Genomic DNA, 17,269 nt, shown 5'->3' on the forward strand with positions numbered 1-17,269 from the left:
AACAATCTGGTAGGACTGATTATTGTCATGCTTTTGTGTTTCCCATAGCTTAGAATTTTTATTCAGTAAAAAGCAACAAGTATTTGTCACTCCTGGAGAAGCTTAATATTTTGAATAGTCATTATGTTATGTTCTGCTATGATTATTAAAAAGCATTTTTCTCTTGTTATTGATGTAGGCATGGTTTAGATGGTTTTTTAAATTAACTGGCCACTTCATTCTTATTTTAACAGTTTACTGAACTCCTCTCTGAAAGTATTTTTCAAGGTCAGATTCCAAATCCTGAACTTCAGAGACTGACAAGCATTTCTGCACCTGGATCACCTTTAGCATCTCTGGATGGGTATTAAATAGCACCAAGTTTTCCTCCTTTACCTTGCTTGTGCAACATATGGAATGAACATATGACTTAAAAGTGGATGCTAGCAATAATTACTGAGGGTCATTTGCTTCAGTGTTCTCAAAATTGCTCTACAGTATTGAAAAATTGTACACCACGTAGGAAGAAATGTCCTTTCCCACTGAGGGAGAATCATTACTAATAAGCTTACTTTGTGAGGGTACAAACTTGTTTATAAGGATGGAGTACTAGCGAAATAACTGCTGAAATATTTTATTGTGTATTGTGAGTAAAACAGACAACATTGCAGACATACACCTGAAATCACTTGGGAATTTGCTAGTGGAAAATCTAAGTGGAATTTTGAAAAATAATTAGACCAGTATTTGTACTTTTAGTAAAGAGGCGGATAGTTTGACACAGCACAGTTAGATGAATATTCTGGCGATGCCACTAAACTCAGTGACAGCATCAGGAACAAATGTGAAAGATCTTTTCATTCAGGTTAATTATTGACTAACTTTAAATTTCCTTTTGTTTATCAGAGACACCCCTACCTGTTAGGAAGTACAGACTATATAGTCTCCAATCAACAATGATAATTCTGTAACATCATCTGTTACCAGAGATACTGTTTCTTGAGGTGTTCACAGAATCATAGCACATGAACTACTGAAACTCCTGGAAGACTGAAGTGACTTCTTTTCAATTATGAGAGTTTAAGTAATTTTCCAAAATCTGCACCACTAAGTTATGGTGCAAGTAGGACAAGATTTAAGATCTTTGCTTGCAATCATTTTCTCTCCACTCCCTTATCTCCTAACACACTATGATACATTTGTCAAAACAGCTCTGTTTCCAAGTGAGAGGAATGAATGCTCCTAAAGAAACAAGTGTGTGACCATCATTGACCAGCACAAAGCTAGATCACAATAGGGGCCCAGTTAAAATATTTCAGATGCAACAGGGTCAAATCTTTAAAGTACTAAATTAAAACAATCCTTTTAGTAGAGAAAATTCTACGTTTCAGAAGAGGACCTTCATATTGAATCTCTGACCAGCAACTGATGATGCTATTTGCCTCTGATGTTGATTGGTTGCCTAGACTGGGCTCACCCAATCCAGGAGCAAATGAGTTCCTTGGTCGGTATTATTTGGGATGTGGGTGGAGGAGGGTCACAGTACCCATTTGAGAGGGACTTGCCTGCTCCTCTCACTCTCTATCCTCTGCTGTTCTCCGGCATGGTGTGCCTGTATTTCTCTGGAGGCTCCTGGATGGCAGCTCTGATAGTGATGCTGATGGTGCTGTGCCCTCCCCTGGCCTGGGCCAGGGAGATCCAACGTAAGTATATACCTTGGATGGTGACCTATCAGGGGGTTGGGGGGTGGGGAGGAACGGAGTTTGTCACTATATCCAGGCCAGGTCCCTTAAAAATTGTGATATATTCTTACTGACCACCTATCTTTATCATATGGATCCTTAGTTCTTTCCATAGTAAAGGAGCCTGGGTGCTTCCCCACTTCATGAGAGTTGTATAAGTTGTCACCATATATATGAACCATTTCTTTTCAACTCTCCTCCAGTAAAACCTATCCAGCCTTGCATTCGATTCTCTTAGGGTCTTAAGATTTATAAATAAGAATGTCAAAATAATTCCTCATACAGTAGTTTCCTTTATTTATAGTGTGTGTGTGTTACTAAGTCAGTCATGTCCGACTCTTTGTGATCACATGGACTATAGCCCACCAGGCTCTTCTGTCCGTGGGATTCTCCAGGTAAGAATACTGGAGTGGGTAGCCATTTTCATCTCCAGGGGATCTCATGACCCAGGGATTGAACCTGGGTCTCCCACATTACAGGCAGACTCTTTATGGTTTTAGCCACCAGTTATGCCAAAAAAGGGCTTCCCTATGGTTCTAGGGGTAAAGAACCTGCCTGCCAAAGCAAGAAACATAAGAGATGGGGTTTGATCCCTGGATCGGGAAGATCCCCTGGAGAAGGAATGGCAACCCACTCCAGTATTCTTGCCTGGAGAATCCCATGGATGGAAGAGCTTGATGGGCTACAGTCCATGGGGTTACAAAGGGACAGACACGACTGAAGCAATTTAGCATGCATGCCAAAAAAAGGGAAAGTTTCACCAAAAATTTTCTGTGGATTCAAAAGGAATTAGAAAGATCTCTCCTAGAAGATCCTGTGTTGTGTCCTCAGTAGGACCTATGCTGTCTCTCCTTAGCATGTAAGAATATATCAAAAGGTCTGTTCCCATTAAGCCATTCCCTTTCTCCTGAGCTTCAGTGTTTATAAGGATTATGTACCTGTGAAATCCTCTGACAAAAGTTGGGGTTGGTTTTCTCTCTATTCTGTGGAAAGCACCCTAAAGCTTAAGCAGAGATTCTTAGTACTTGGAATGACTGTATAGATAAGGAGCACCTTATGGAATGTTCTATGACACTTAAAGGATTCACATATATTCTGAAAACCTGACATAGGTTAGTATTCATCACGAATCTATTTTGAATCTTTCTGCACAATCAATTTCTCCTACGTCTCCCCATTCTCTGCCCTGAACCCATGAGAAGGGATTTAACTAGTGGAGGACAAATTGTATAAAATTCTGTTTTTGTAAGTCAGTAGCAATCAATTATCAGCAATTTCATGTTGTTCAAACCATAAACCCTAAGCAGGGTACAGAGTATGAAGGTTGTTTCCATCCCATAGTGTTGAAAGTCAAAAAGCGAGTCAAGGGGGTTCATTGGCCTATTGAGGTCTTGGCCTCAAATTTCATAGCTTCATTTATCATGTAGTCTCTGTTCCTTAATTATTCATGTTCATAAATCTTTCCAGTTATTCCCTACTCCTTTTCCAGTTATGTCATCACCATTATTGAAAATCCCCAAGTTTACACAGACCATCAGCACTATATAGTCCATTAGATGAGATGAAATTTAGTGAAAATCTCTCTTTCTTAAAAATCACCTTTTACTTAACTTTGAAAGTTTCTTACAACTAGTGGGAGGAGAAAGAGGAAATTTGTCTGAATTTGTCATAGAAGGTAGAAGGAATTTAATGTGTCATCAGAATAAAAGTGTTGGAGCTGGAGCCCCTTCTGGATGCTTTCCAAGATCCCCACAAAAATCAGCTTCCAAAACTCAGGGTTTATTTGTTTAGACCAAAAAAATTTTTTTTTTTTTCTGAACAGCTGTTATATATTGGGCTCTGTTCTAGGCCCAGAAAATTCTATTTGAATAAGGAAGAAAAGACCCCTGCTATCATGGAGACAGGAGAGAAAGACAACAACCCAATAAACTTTAACAAAGAAAAAACATTTCAGAGACAAATAAGTGCTCTGAAAAAAAGTATGTCAGGGTCATGGAACAAAGAGAATTGCCACCTGATTTCAGTTCAGGTGGCTAGTAAAAATGACATTTAGTTGAAATACGGAAATTTTGATGATGGAAAGCCAGTCATGTGAAGGATGTAAGGGAACAGGGAAAGAATGAAGTGAGGAAGATATTTGATTTTCTAAAGGGACAAAAAAGAAGGCAAGAAAGTGGCTGAAGCATAGAAAGCAAGTTGGCATGTGGAATAAGATGAGGTTGAAGATGAAGTCAGGGGACAAATCATATTAGGACCTGATGGCTGTGGTAAAACATTTAAATTTTCTTTAATAAGATATGTGAATGCTACTGAGGGATTGCTTCCCAGGTGGCGCTAGTGTTAAAGAATCTGCCTGCAAATGCAGGCGATGTAAGGATGTAAGAAACGCGGGTTTGATCCTTACGTCAGGAAGGTCCCCTGGAGGAGGAAATGATAATGACTCCAGTATTCTTGCCTGGGGAATTCCATGAACAGAGGAGCCTGGCAGGCTACAGTCCATGGGGTTGCAAAGAGTCAGACATGACTTGAGAACAGCACAGCACCTAGGAAAGCACTTGGTGGTGCTGTTTATTGAAATAGGAAAAGTTTTGGAAGGAAATAATTTGAAGTGGGTGGATAGAAGAATAAGTTTTGTTTATTTTAAGTTTGAAATAATGTATTAACACGTATGTGGAGCCTTCGAGAAGTCAATCGAAAACATCAAATTGAAATTCAAGAGGAGGCCAGAGCCAAAGGTATGAGTGTCAGGGTCACTGACATATGCACTATGTTAAAATATAAGAAAGTGGGGGAAGGAGAGAGTGTGTGTAGATCAGAAAAAGAGAGCAAGGGCCATGTCCAGAGGGCCAAGGGCTTGTGAGTCTGTAAAAGAGCCTGGGAAGGGGTACTGTTGATGTTGGGGAAAACCAAGAGAATGTGATGCATGCAAGTGAAGAAAATAGATTTTTCAAGAAGGGAAGGAGTGGCAGTTGTGATGAGTTTGACTAAGGAGGGTCAAGTGAGAACATGACAAAGAAATCAACACTGGGTTTGGCGGACTTGTTTACAGTCAACAGAACGTACAAGATAGGAACTAGATTGGACCCTTTGAAGAAAGAATGAGAGCTGAAGAAGTGAGGAATGGATTACAGATGCCACATTTGAGTAGCTTAAATCAGGGGGAGACTGTGCCCTAGAATCGGAGAGTAAGCTGGACCTAAAGTATAAGAATAAAAGAACCTGAAGAAACGCTGAGAGGACTTGAGAACCAGAGAGGTTCAGTCACCAGCAAAAAACACTAGAATGCCCTTGTATGTATGCAGGGGTGACTGGTTATGGAAAAAACTATTGATTTATACAACCTTATATTTATTAGTGACCTAGAGTACAACAGTTTTTCCCCTCGCTGATGAGGATGGAGTAATAAACAAAACAACCCAATCTCTATCAGCATGGAACATCAAAACACTTCATAGTTGTTATGTACCAGGTCCATAAGTTTATAACTGTCCTATCAAATCTGTAGCAATTAAAATATATCTATGGAATCTAATATTCAAAAAGTTTCAATAATTTACCCAGTCACATAGTTGCTGCTAGAGCCCAGATTATATAGTGTGAAATTGAGTTTATGGAAATTCCTTTTCTTTTATGTCAGCATACTCTGTGTTGGATTCATATATACATTATTATTTTATAGAAAGCAATGTTTCTGCTCTTTTGTGCTCAAAATGGTAATTAGTGATAACATTAATTGAAGACAATTGCCAAATGATGAAGATATCACTTGCTTTAGAAAGTAAACAAATAGATCTTGTGAGCTTACATTCATAGGGTTTATAAAAATTAAAGTGGAAATGTATTTATTGAGTACTTATGATATGAACAACACTAGAAAGACTGCTAGAAGCAATAAATAGGAGGAATATTCATTAATTTTGCATTTATTTTACAAGTTTCATATGGGTTCATAGTGTATGTGCAGGCTGTCATGGGCATGTGAAGAAGAAGAAAAAGAAGTACTCCTTCTGAAATTTTGTTAGCAAGTTGGGCTAAGGTTGCCAAATATAACACAGGATCCAGTTAAATTTAAATTTCAGCTAAACAACAATAATTTTTGAAATACAAATTTAACTGGGAAACCTATATTTTTATTTACCAAATTGGCAACCTTAAATTGGGCACATGAATTGCAGTAACAGTCCTAACCATATAAGCTACCATAAAAAAATTGACTTCACACAGTTTTATTTTTTAACTTTGTCACTGACAAGAAGATATTAGAGAATTTCTGAATATTAAGATAGACTTGATCTGATTCACAGTGCACTTATCATTTATAAGTGAAAGTCTCTTCTCAGAGTCTGGGGAATTGCTCATTTCTTGTTAATTGTCTAAATGAGGTCACTTTCTCCCTTACTTTCTTCCTTTTCAGTGGGACTTGACTACAGAAATAAGAATTCTTTGTATGACCAACGCTGATAATTTAATGCCTACTGGTATTATTGGGAGTAGGAGACAAAGTTAGAAAAGGAATTATTTGGGGCTTTGAATGGGAATAAAATGTCTGTGACTGTAGTTTACTCCTATACTATAAACAAGTAGTGGGCCAGTGGCAGAGAAATAAGAAGGAAGATGATGTGAAGGATAAATTACATGACTTTGTAATTTGTTGGTGAGGGAAACAAAGAAGGCTTTGTACTGAATAAATGTGTTTTACTGGAAAAGTAGCTCTCCACTGGGGCTGGATTCTTAAAAAGTATAGATTTGATGTAGGACCAAGACAGACTATTGGCAAAACTTTCAATGTAATTCTCAGCTGCTCCAAAATTAACAATGGTTTTTGCACCATAGATTTTTTCAGATGGTTTATACTGATGGAGCTCAGCTGGTGACGAACCACCACTCCTTACCCCTACTCCTTGACTCCTAAACATCTGGAAATATCTGGAGCCATTTTTGGTTGTTACACTGAGGGTTTCTTCTGACATCCACTGTGTAGGGGTAAGGGATGCTGGTAAACAGCCTACCATGTGCCGAACAGACCCCACCCCAACCCTCAGAGTCATATTTGACCCCTTAACTCATCAAGTCAGATTTGCCAATTGAGATTTGTTACCAGTTTTTAAAAAATCTGTTTTTCTGAGCTTTCTTAATTTGAAAATGCAGAAAAGAGGTTGTAGCACTGTATTAGGGTTATGGTTTTAATTTCCTTAACGCTCCTCAGTAGTTCTCCTTACATATAGTATAAAGTCAAAATCCTAACATCACCTACAGGACTTTTAAGTTACTGGCTCAAGTACTTGATTTCTCCAGTATAGTCTTTTACCTCCTCCCTCTCACTCTCTGCACTTCAATGAAATATTTTTTCTAGTTCTTTAAAGAAGTCCGTCACTTCTTCCAAGCTTTTGTACATGGTATTAATGTACAAAATACAGACACCTGAAACCCGTCTCCCTTTTACCCTAAACATATGCACACACCCAGTTTCCTCCCTCAGTGCATGCCAACTTAGCCTTTCATGTTACATTAAATGTCACTCTTCGAGACCACTTTTTGGCACCTAATGTAATTCAGGTCATCCTATAATCGTTACAGAAGTCTAACACTTCTGATATTTCTCACTCTTGTATAAATTCTTTTACGGTTTAGTTTTGTCTATCATTTTCACTAAAATTTAAGCTCCATGATCGGAGGGGACATGTCTGTTTTTGTTTCTTTGGATTCTCAGAGAGTAGCACAGGCCTGTGGTAAGGTCAGCCCCAACCTAACATTTGCAAAATGAGGTGAACATGTTCAAGGAACTGTTAAAAGAGCTGTAGGATGACGGGAGAGCGCTGGTTTTCTGGTGGAGGATTCTAGGAAGAGGTGGTGGTGCGGCAAATCCTCAGGCTTAGAGGACTCAGGCCTAGAGGGCTCCAGCCAAGCACGGAAGCTGGACTAGGTCGGGAAAGGCTTGGATAAGAGAGATTTCCCCAAGCCTCCCGCAGCCTCTGTCTGTTGAGCGAAGATGAAAGAACCCAAGGCGTGCTGGTAGTTGGGGTGCCGGTGGAGCCAGCGAGGCGGGTTAGGGCTAGTCCTAGCGGCCCCAACTGAGCCTGGGCGTCCCGCATTGGTGGGTGTCGCCCCGCCCTCCATTCCTCATTAGCCTCTCCCCAGCAGTCCGCTCCTGTGACCAGATCTATCCTCTCTCTGCAGCACATTTCCTGGAGTATTATAAGAGAGAGTGTCATTTCTTCAACGGGACCGAGCGGGTGCGGTTCCTGGACAGATACTTCCATAATGGAGAAGAGTACGTGCGCTTCGACAGCGACTGGGGCGAGTACCGGGCGGTGACCGAGCTGGGGCAGCGGGTCGCCGAGTACTGCAACAGCCAGAAGGACTTCCTGGAGCGGGCGCGGGCCGCGGTGGACACGTACTGCAGACACAACTACGGGGTCGGTGAGAGTTTCACTGTGCAGCGGCGAGGTGAGCGCGGGGGTGGACGGCCAGTGTGGAGCAGTGTGCGTGTGTGTGTGTGTGTGTGTGTGTGTGTGTGTGTGTGTGAGAGAGAGAGAGAGAGAGAGTGAGTGGGAGAGAGAGAGAGACAGAGACAGACAGACAGAAACAGAGATCCTTCACTCACTCTGGGTCGAGTGTGTACGACTGTGAGTGGGTACAAGTTATAGGGTTCCTGTGAGAGCCTGTTGTCAGCAGACACTGTGATTTTGTCAATGCGTGACTGTGAGACGGGAGAGACAGAGAGAGACAGGGCCAGAGACAGAGGTAGACTGAGTCCAGGGTAAGTATTAAGATGTAGGATGTGAGCAAGTAGAAGTTGGGGTTCCTGTGAGAGTCTGTTGTTGGAGAGACAGTGTGTGAATTGTCCGTGACTGTTGAGGGGAGTGTGTGTGTGTGAAGTGGGACGAAGAGAAGAGTGTGTGTGATGGGAACAGTGCCCTGGGGTCTGAGTGGGCCTGGAGGGAGGGAAGGTGTTAGGGAGGGATACAGGAGGGAGGTTAAGAATTTGTCCATTTCTTCCAGGTTGTCCATTTTATTGGTGTATGGTTGCTTGTACTAGTCTCTTATGATCCTTTGCATTTTGTGGTGTCTGTTGTAACTTCTTTCTTGTTTTCTAATTTTACTGATTTAACTCCTCTCTCCCCCCCTTTTTTTTTCTTGATTGAATCTGGCCACAAGTTTATTAATTTTACTTATCTTCTCAAGAATCAGCTTTCAATTTCATTGACCTTTGCTATTGTTTTCTTCATCTCTATCTCATTTATTTCTGTTCTGATCTTTATGATTTCTTTCCTTCCACTAACTTTGCATTTTGTTTGTTCTTCTTTCTCTAAAGTTGTAAGGCTAGGTTGTTTATTTGGGATCTTTCTTGTTTATGAGTTAAGATTGTACTGCTATAAACTTCCCTCTTAGAAACACTCTTGCTGTGTCCCACAGGCTGTGGATTGTTGCATTTGCCTTGTCATTTGTTTCTAGGTATTTTTTTATTTCTTCTTTAATTTCTTCATTAATCCATTGATTATTCAGTAGCATACTGTTTAGCCTCCATGTGTTTGTGTTTTTTACAGTTTTTTTTTTTTCCTGTAATTGATTTCTAATCTTACAGTGTTGTGGTTGGAAAAGATGCTTTAGAGTAATCTTAAATCTTTCATCTTATGATATTGTAAAAATGTCTTTTCCTCAGATTTCATTTTTTTATTGAACCCGTTAGCTTTAGGGATTATATCAGGCACTTAGCATACATATTAATGAGTCTCCCATCCTCTCTTGAACTCAAATATGAGCTTAAAAAGAAAGAAGAATGTAAAATAATAATAGTTCCAATAGTAAGTATGCTTGTTTTGCAAAGGAGATGGGTTGCAAAGGAGATCAGTGGTATGTAATAATTTACATACATTTAAAAAAAATTAATGGCTTTTCCTCTCCTTCAGGACTCACCCTTTTCTTGAGATTTAACTCACAGAGTACAATCACATTCATCTTTCATAGGGTAGAACCATTTCTGAGATATTCTAAGATATGAGTGCCTTGAGAGAGCTTTCCCAGGATTTCATCCTTTCTCTCCACACCTATCTTACTGCTTTCCCCCAATTTATCCACATGGCTTTGAATTAAACAAGGATAATAATAGCTAACATATATTATAGGGTAAATTCCTGTTATTGTGTTACATACTTTAGATATATTAATCATCACTAATGAATGCTAAGAGATAAGTTAGTACTATTATCCTTCTTTATAGATGAGAAAGTCAAGACACAGAGGAATGTAAAAATTCTCCCAGGGTCAATCAGTAAGAAGTAGAACCTGGATTTGAACCCAGGCAGTCTGGCTTCAGAAATTATGCTTTTAATTAATATGCTATATGCCTTGCAAAGATGTGTAACACTTTAATTCAACAATGAATAACTATTTCACTGCATGAGAAAACACACATTTTCTTAACATCTTTCAAACTAATGGTTCGGTGTGTAAATGTTAAAGATAAAGCTCATGGCACTAATTCCTCACTGGGCCAGCTATGAGGGAGGCCTACCCAAGGCTGCAGTCTGGAACTTTAGAGTGGGGGCTGAAAGGCAGCTAACCAAGGAGATTTACTCTGTTGTCCTCACTGATTCCCTCCACCTTTTCTCTCCTAGTGGAGCCTATAGTGACTGTGTATCCTGCAAAGACCCAGCCCCTGCAGCACCACAACCTCCTGGTCTGCTCTGTGAACGGTTTCTACCCAGGCCACATTGAAGTCAGGTGGTTCCGGAATGGCCATGAAGAGGAGGCTGGGGTGATCTCCACAGGCCTGATCCAGAATGGAGACTGGACCTTCCAGACCATGGTGATGCTTGAAACAGTTCCTCAGAGTGGAGAGGTCTACACCTGCCAAGTGGAGCACCCCAGCCGGACAAGCCCTATCACAGTGGAATGGAGTGAGAAGCTCTCTATCTCATACATTCCTCACCCACCGTGGAGGGGGCTTGCTTTCCCCTGAGTGTCCCCTGAGTGTCTCCTCTCCCTACACCATGTGATCATTTGCTCCTTGTTCTTCTGTTCTTCAGCTGAGGTTATTGGGGGAGCCCTGAGATAGCCTATGATAGAAATCCTTTGATAGTTTACAGATATCCTGGGATAGTTTCTCCAAATACCTACACCCCCTGGGGAGGCATTTCTGCCGGACAAGGAGAAAAGAGGTGTTCCTGTTCTGAGCTTCCTGTGATTTCACAAGTCATGGACACTACATGACCCTGGGCACCAGTCCCCTACCTCAGATTGGGCTTCTGACACTGTTGCTCCGAGTTCTTCACTGTGATCTGAAAAGAGATGCACCCTCTACAATGTACGGATGTGCTTGACATGAGTGGAGTCCAACCTCAGCTATGCTTTTTATTACATCTGTCACCCTAGACAAGCTACTTAACCTCATCGAGTCCTTGGCTCCTCATCCATTAGATGAAGTCATGTGACCTAATAGCATGGCTGTGATATTTAAATAAGTTCACTGTCTGAACCTTGTAGCTACTCAATGTGATTTTTAATCTCTTTTCCAGAAATGGCCAATTATTCTAATTCTTCCAGGGCAGACTTCTTTCCTCATTCTCATAGTTCACAATTCAGTCTCACCTGGAGAAGAGAATTTGGGATAAAAATGACTAAAACTGGCTTCTTTTCTCAGGGGCACGGTCTGACTCTGCTCAGAGCAAGATGATGAGTGGAGTCGGGGGCTTCGTTCTGGGTCTGCTCTTCCTTGCGGTGGGGCTCTTCATCTACTTCAGGAATCAGAAAGGTAAGGAGACTTTGGGCAGCTGAGCCTCCCCACTGACTTTTGGAGGAAGACATATGGTTTTGCTCAAGTTAGTTCTCTGTATATCAATGGCCTTGTCTAAAGCTTATTTCCCTAACTGACTTTAATATCCTGGAGATCCAGAAATCTGTAGTCCATGATTACTTATGCGTGAAACATAAGAGACTGTGGCTTGTAGAGAAAAGGAAAGGTTAACATGCATGGGGATTTGGAGTGGAGATCCTGGGACAAATGAAGGAAGAGACAATAAGTCTGACTTAATTGCATTGGATTGGTATGAGAGAAACTTCATGGGTCACATGCTGTCAGTGTTTGCCCTCATATAAACCCTGAAATCAGATGATATGGGTTATGGTATTAGGAAGATCTCTGGTGGGGCCCCGGGGCTTGGGACATTGTGTTTTGGGTATGGATCAACCTCTATATCTTTTAAGTGTATATCTTCTTTTGTCTCTCCTAGGACACCCTACACTTCAGCCAACAGGTATGCTCTTTATCTTTTAGAATCGTGTTTAGTCTCCCTGGAACCGATGGTAAAGGAAACAAGACAGAGGCAGAAATAATGAAAGACTTTGGACCTGACTTCTCATCAGGCAGTTTACACTAAAGCTTCTCTCTTAACTAAATAAAAGGCTTGTGCTCTAAAGTAGCTTTGGCTCAGGAAACTTAAGAATATTTTCCCCTTCCAACTGTAATGCTTTAATATTAACATTAACATTCCCCTGTAGAGTTATGTCTGGAAGCAATCCTCTCCTCTGTCTCTTGCAGGGCTCCTGAGCTGAAGTGAAGATGGTCACACTCAAGGAAGAACCTTCTGTCCCAGCTTCTTCACAGCATGGAAAGATTTCCTGCTTAGCGCTAACTCTTCCACAATAAAGTACTTTCTCAGGATCTCATTTGCTCCTGGCTCAGTGACCCCTTAAAAACTGTCCTCCTTGATGGCTTTCTCAGTCACCCCCACCCTGCTGCCCTCAGCCTTTGACCTGGAAGTTCTCAATATTGATTCAGTACCTTATGTTCTTTCTTCCTTGGTTCCCTTTGTTTTCAACTTCTGTTTCCTGTGCATCTGAGCTCATCTGTTCATTTTACTTTATAATGTGTTCCCTCAAATAAATACAGAGTGAAAATCATCTGCTTCATATATCTTCAAATAAAGAAGTCAAAGAAAAGATAAAGGGAAGATTACATCACACAGCAATAACATTTTTATTTATATTCCTGAATTTTGGTCACCTGTGAATCTAGAAAGTTTCCTTTCCTCCTTTATTTTTCTCTTGGGTTTTCTGCATTTGATTATTAGACATGTTTTCCTGAGCTAGCCCTTAATGAACACATTTTCCTGAGAAAACCCTTAATGAACCCATTTCATGATGGTCCTTTATGTCTCTGCATTTTCAAAGACAAGTTCCTTTACACTATTGGATACAGAATTGGGACGACAAATGTAAGAAATGCAGGTAACTTGTAAGGATGTGATGCCCTCAACATTTTTGTAATCATGCTATTTTTGTCTCTTCACTGATTTTTTAAAAGAAAGTATATAAACTAGGGTACTTGAACACTTTTTTTTTTTTTTGTTATACTGATAGTGGGCTATAATACTTCAATCTTTTTATGTCTCTCCAATAAACATCATTGATGTGCTGGTTCTTTGGCTGGGATGCATTCTTCACCATAAATAGTTCTCAGAAGTATATCAGGACAAAGCTACAAGTTGATAACATGCATTTCTGAGGCCCTCCAGTTTCTGTTACAAACTTACACTCTGTCACAGGGAAATCCCATATGAGCCTTAGCAGAAATCAGAGACCGTGCTGGGAAACAAAAGGGGTTATATGAATAAAGTGATGTACATCCAACAATGGAATACTCTGTGTTTTTAGAAAAAAATGAGACTGTCTTGCTATGGAGTAATTTCCAAAATTCACTTTCAGTATGTACAGAAGTGTGTGTACCATACATAGCATTTTGTTTAATAAGGTAGAAAAGGATAATAGGAACATATAACTAAACCCATTCATTCAATGTGCTTGCATATCATCTGCTGCTGCTGCTGCTGCTAAGTCGCTTCAGTCGTGTCCGACTCTGTGCGACCCCATAGACTGCAGCCCACCAGGCTCCCCTGTCCCTGGGATTCTCCAGGCAAGAACACTGGAGTGGGTTGCCATTTCCTTCTCCAAAGCGTGAAAGTGAAAAGTGAAAGTGAAGTCTCTCAGTCGTGTCCAACTCCCAGCGACCCCATGGACTGCAGCCTACCAGGCTCCTTTATCCATGGGATTTTCCTGGCAAGAGTACTGGAGTGGGGTGCCATTGCCTTCTCCAACATATCATCTACTTACATTCATAAGTAGAGACAAAGGAAGGATTTTTTTAATGTTGCCTTTAAAGCAGAGTGAGGGAATAAGTTGAAGGGGACAAAGATGAAAGCTGGACTTTTCCAAATAAATCTTATTTAATATTTTAACTTGAGGCATTTCTGAATATTTTGTGTAATAAAAATTTAAATAATATGTAAAAGGTGATATCAAAAACTAAAAACAAGCTGTAATGATTGAAACAGACGTCAAAAATATATGATGAGAAACAAGCTAGAAAAGTAATTTTTTACTTTTCTTTTTTAGCATTTTTTTTAACTCTTGCATAGAACATTGTGGAACTATAATTGTAAATCAGCATTTATCTATAAATTCCACAGACTTCAGTTGTATAAAGCAGTTGGGTAGGTTCCAAGAAAGGTGACTACATTGGATAGGCAGATAGTGGGTTTTGCTTTTATATTCCTTCTGAAGAGTCAGCTTTAAATGTAAGTCAAATATAAAGAGTAGATAGTAGATTCAGAAGCTCATTTCAGAGTAATGGTAATTTGAACACAATTTCTCCATAGTCAGAAGCAACTATTATTTTGTTTTCAACCATTGTCAAAATTTATTTTATGCATATGTTGATTATGTGTGAAACAGGTTATCGTCTTATAGGAATTTGATAAGCTGATAGTCATATCTGCATTATGTATACATTTGGTGTAAATTTTGTTTGATGCTATGGTTGAAGATTTACTCTCGGTTTGTTTTTCAAGATGAAGAAATGGCTTGTCTCATTTTGTTTGAGATCAGTGTTCTGAAAAATAATGTAGAAAAGTGAATGGTGTGAATATCTGAATGAAGATGCTTTCTGTTAGAAAACCCATTTTGACTGGCTTTACTTTTAATTATTATCTCACATAACACATAGACCTAAGGTAGTAAATCTGCAGAGTTGGTTATCAGGCTGGTGGCATCACCAATTATCTGAAATGCAGGAAAAGGCAACTGTTTCTTCTCCTGTGCTTTCATAGAAGGAAGGTGTAACTACATTTAGAGTAGCTAAAAGACTGCAAAATGCTGAAAGATGGTTGTCTTCACTGAGGAGAACAATTGGACTATTGCAGGGTTTATAAAGCTATTTAAGCAGAGATTAAAATAATGGCTATTAGAAGATAATATCAAGAAGCAGAAATATGCATTTTAGCCAGGGCCTCTATGAACCAGATCATTTTGTACCAAATAAAGAATGTACCTAAAGACATAAATTTCATCAAGTAGCTTGTTAGTTCTTTACTTGTATTTGTATTTCTTTAATAGCAGAGGTATTAAACCAGGTATAACAGGAGATATTTGTATAACAGGAGATATTTGTGATGGCACAGACTCCTCTTTGTTCATCCAACAAATAATCTAAAACAATTCTATTATCTAAACCCCTATAAGCTCAGAATAATTCTTATGCCTATAGGCATATTTTGGGGTAACATACTTTGCTCTGCTTCAAGGCCATGCTGCCTTGCTTTTTGCTTTGTGGTTTTATTTTACTTATCTTGGATTTTTATCATCAAGCTGTAAAAATTTTGAGAAAAATAATGGAATTATATGTTTTGCAACTTTATTATTACTAAGCAATGTACCAAATTACTTTACTTGAATTTTTCTGTTAATTCTCATTACAATTCATCAGTGTTTTCATAAGAGGAATCAGGCTAATTTAAATAGACACCAGTGAATAGATAGCTAGCAAATGACAGAGTCAAGATGAAGCCCAAGTTTAATTCATTTCAACAGCACTAATTTGCCAGTCTACCACACTATCAGGGATAATTTTGTTGAGTCGCTTAGTTGTGTCCCACTCTTTGTGACCCCATGGACTGTGGCATGCTGGGCTTTCCTGTCCTTCACTATCTCCCGGCGTTTGCTCAGACTCATGTCCATTGAGTTGATGATGCCATCCAACCATCTCATCCTCTGTCGCTCCATACTCCTCCTGCCCTCAATCTTTCTCAGCATCAGGGTCTTTTCCAATGAGTTGATTCTTCACATCAGGTGGCCAAAGTTTTGGAGCTTCAGCTTCAGCATCAGTCCTTCCAATGAATATCCAGGACTGATTTCCTTCAGGATTGACTGGTTTGATCTCCTTGCTGTCCAAGGGGCTCTCAAGAGTCTTCTCCAGCACTACAATTTGAAAGCATCAATTCTTTGGCACTTAGTTTTCTTTATGGTCCAACTTTCACATCCATACATGACTACTGGAAAAACTATAGCTTTGACTAGATGAACCTTTATTAGCAAAATGATGCCTCTGCTTTTTAATATGCTGTCTAGGTTTGTCATAGCTTTTCTTCCAAGGAGCAAGCATCTTTTAATTTTGTGGCTGCAATCACCGTCTGCAGTGATTTTGGAGCCCAAGAAAATGAGGTCTGTCCCTGTTTTCATTTTTTCCCCATCTATTTGCCATAAAGTGATGGGACCAGATGCCACGATCTTAGCTTTTTGAGTGTTAAGTTTTAAGCCAAGTTTTTTCACTCTCTTCTTTCACCCTGATCAAGAGGCTCTTTAGTTACTCTTTGCTCTCTGCCATTAGGGTGGTATCATCAGTATATATGAGGTATATCTGAGGTTGCTGATATTTCTACTGGCGACCTCGATTCCAGGTTTTGATTCATTCAGCCAGTACATCACATGATGTACTCTGCATATAAATTAAATAAGCTGAGTGACTTAATCCCTTTGATTTGGAGTAGGTTCTGTCGATCATTTTGGAAATAGATTAATTGAGTCATAATTTCAAAGATAAATGAGAAATAGCTCATTGTGACTCAAACATTCTTTGCCCCCACTTTAAGCTGTATCTCCCCCATCTTTTACTCAGGTTTTTCACTCAGGAACACATCTTCAAAAACAAGATGGCTCCAAGAATAAGGCAGGCTAGTCTCTTGGTAATGAAACAGGTGTCCCAGTATATATGAATGAAATGGGTAATGTCAATCCTCAGTGTCCAATCTCAGTCCTCATTAAGTCTGGAGTGGGTGATGTTGATGTATAAATTCTGTTGTATGTAAATAGATACTCATCTATTCTGCCCCCCACTCCATTGCCATTTCCTTCCCATCATCTGTCTTACCCCTTATCAGAGGCCAAACCCTAGGCTTTCAGATCCATTCTACTGAAGGTGCAAATATTTCATTGACCTGGAGAATCAAGAACCAAAACCAAAATCTGAACCTAGAGCTAAGTAGAGATCTCCCAACAAACAAACACTGCTCTAGGTTTTTCAAGATGAGAACTGGACCACAGCAACTGGATTGTTTGCAGATCCTCTGAATGAGACTGAGCCCTGATAAACTGGGACTTTATTTGGAAAGTTAGCTGACTGAAAAGATGGCAGGCTAGTGCCTGAAAATAACCATCTTGTCAGGGCCTGAATGTTGGGTTCTTTTCAGAGATGGGTGGAGATGAGGAAACAAAGT

At 39.8% G+C, this 17,269-nt stretch overlaps 1 protein-coding gene across 1 annotated transcript; it reads left to right on the forward strand.

Moving 5' to 3' along the window:
• The first annotated feature begins 1,520 nt into the window (after window positions 1-1,520).
• Window positions 1,521-12,623, forward strand: BOLA-DRB3 (major histocompatibility complex, class II, DRB3). The gene is made up of 6 exons (XM_024984096.2): window positions 1,521-1,682; window positions 7,899-8,168; window positions 10,340-10,621; window positions 11,365-11,475; window positions 11,954-11,977; window positions 12,262-12,623. The coding sequence occupies exons 1-6, from the start codon at window positions 1,583-1,585 to the stop codon at window positions 12,273-12,275; spliced, it is 801 nt and encodes a 266-aa protein (XP_024839864.1). The 5' UTR covers window positions 1,521-1,582; the 3' UTR covers window positions 12,276-12,623.
• The last annotated feature ends 4,646 nt before the right edge of the window (window positions 12,624-17,269 follow it).

The sequence above is a fragment of the Bos taurus genome, chromosome 23 (genome assembly GCF_002263795.3).
Source record: "Bos taurus isolate L1 Dominette 01449 registration number 42190680 breed Hereford chromosome 23, ARS-UCD2.0, whole genome shotgun sequence".
NCBI classification, from domain to species: Eukaryota; Metazoa; Chordata; class Mammalia; order Artiodactyla; family Bovidae; genus Bos; species Bos taurus.

Coding starts and splice junctions, on each gene's coding strand:
- BOLA-DRB3 (XM_024984096.2), top strand. CDS start 1,583: ATGGTGTGCCTGTATTTCTCTGGAGGCTCCTGGATGGCAGCTCTGATA. Junction 10,622..11,364: donor CCCTATCACAGTGGAATGGA/GTGAGAAGCTCT, acceptor TTCTTTTCTCAG/GGGCACGGTCTGACTCTGCT. Junction 11,476..11,953: donor CTACTTCAGGAATCAGAAAG/GTAAGGAGACTT, acceptor TGTCTCTCCTAG/GACACCCTACACTTCAGCCA.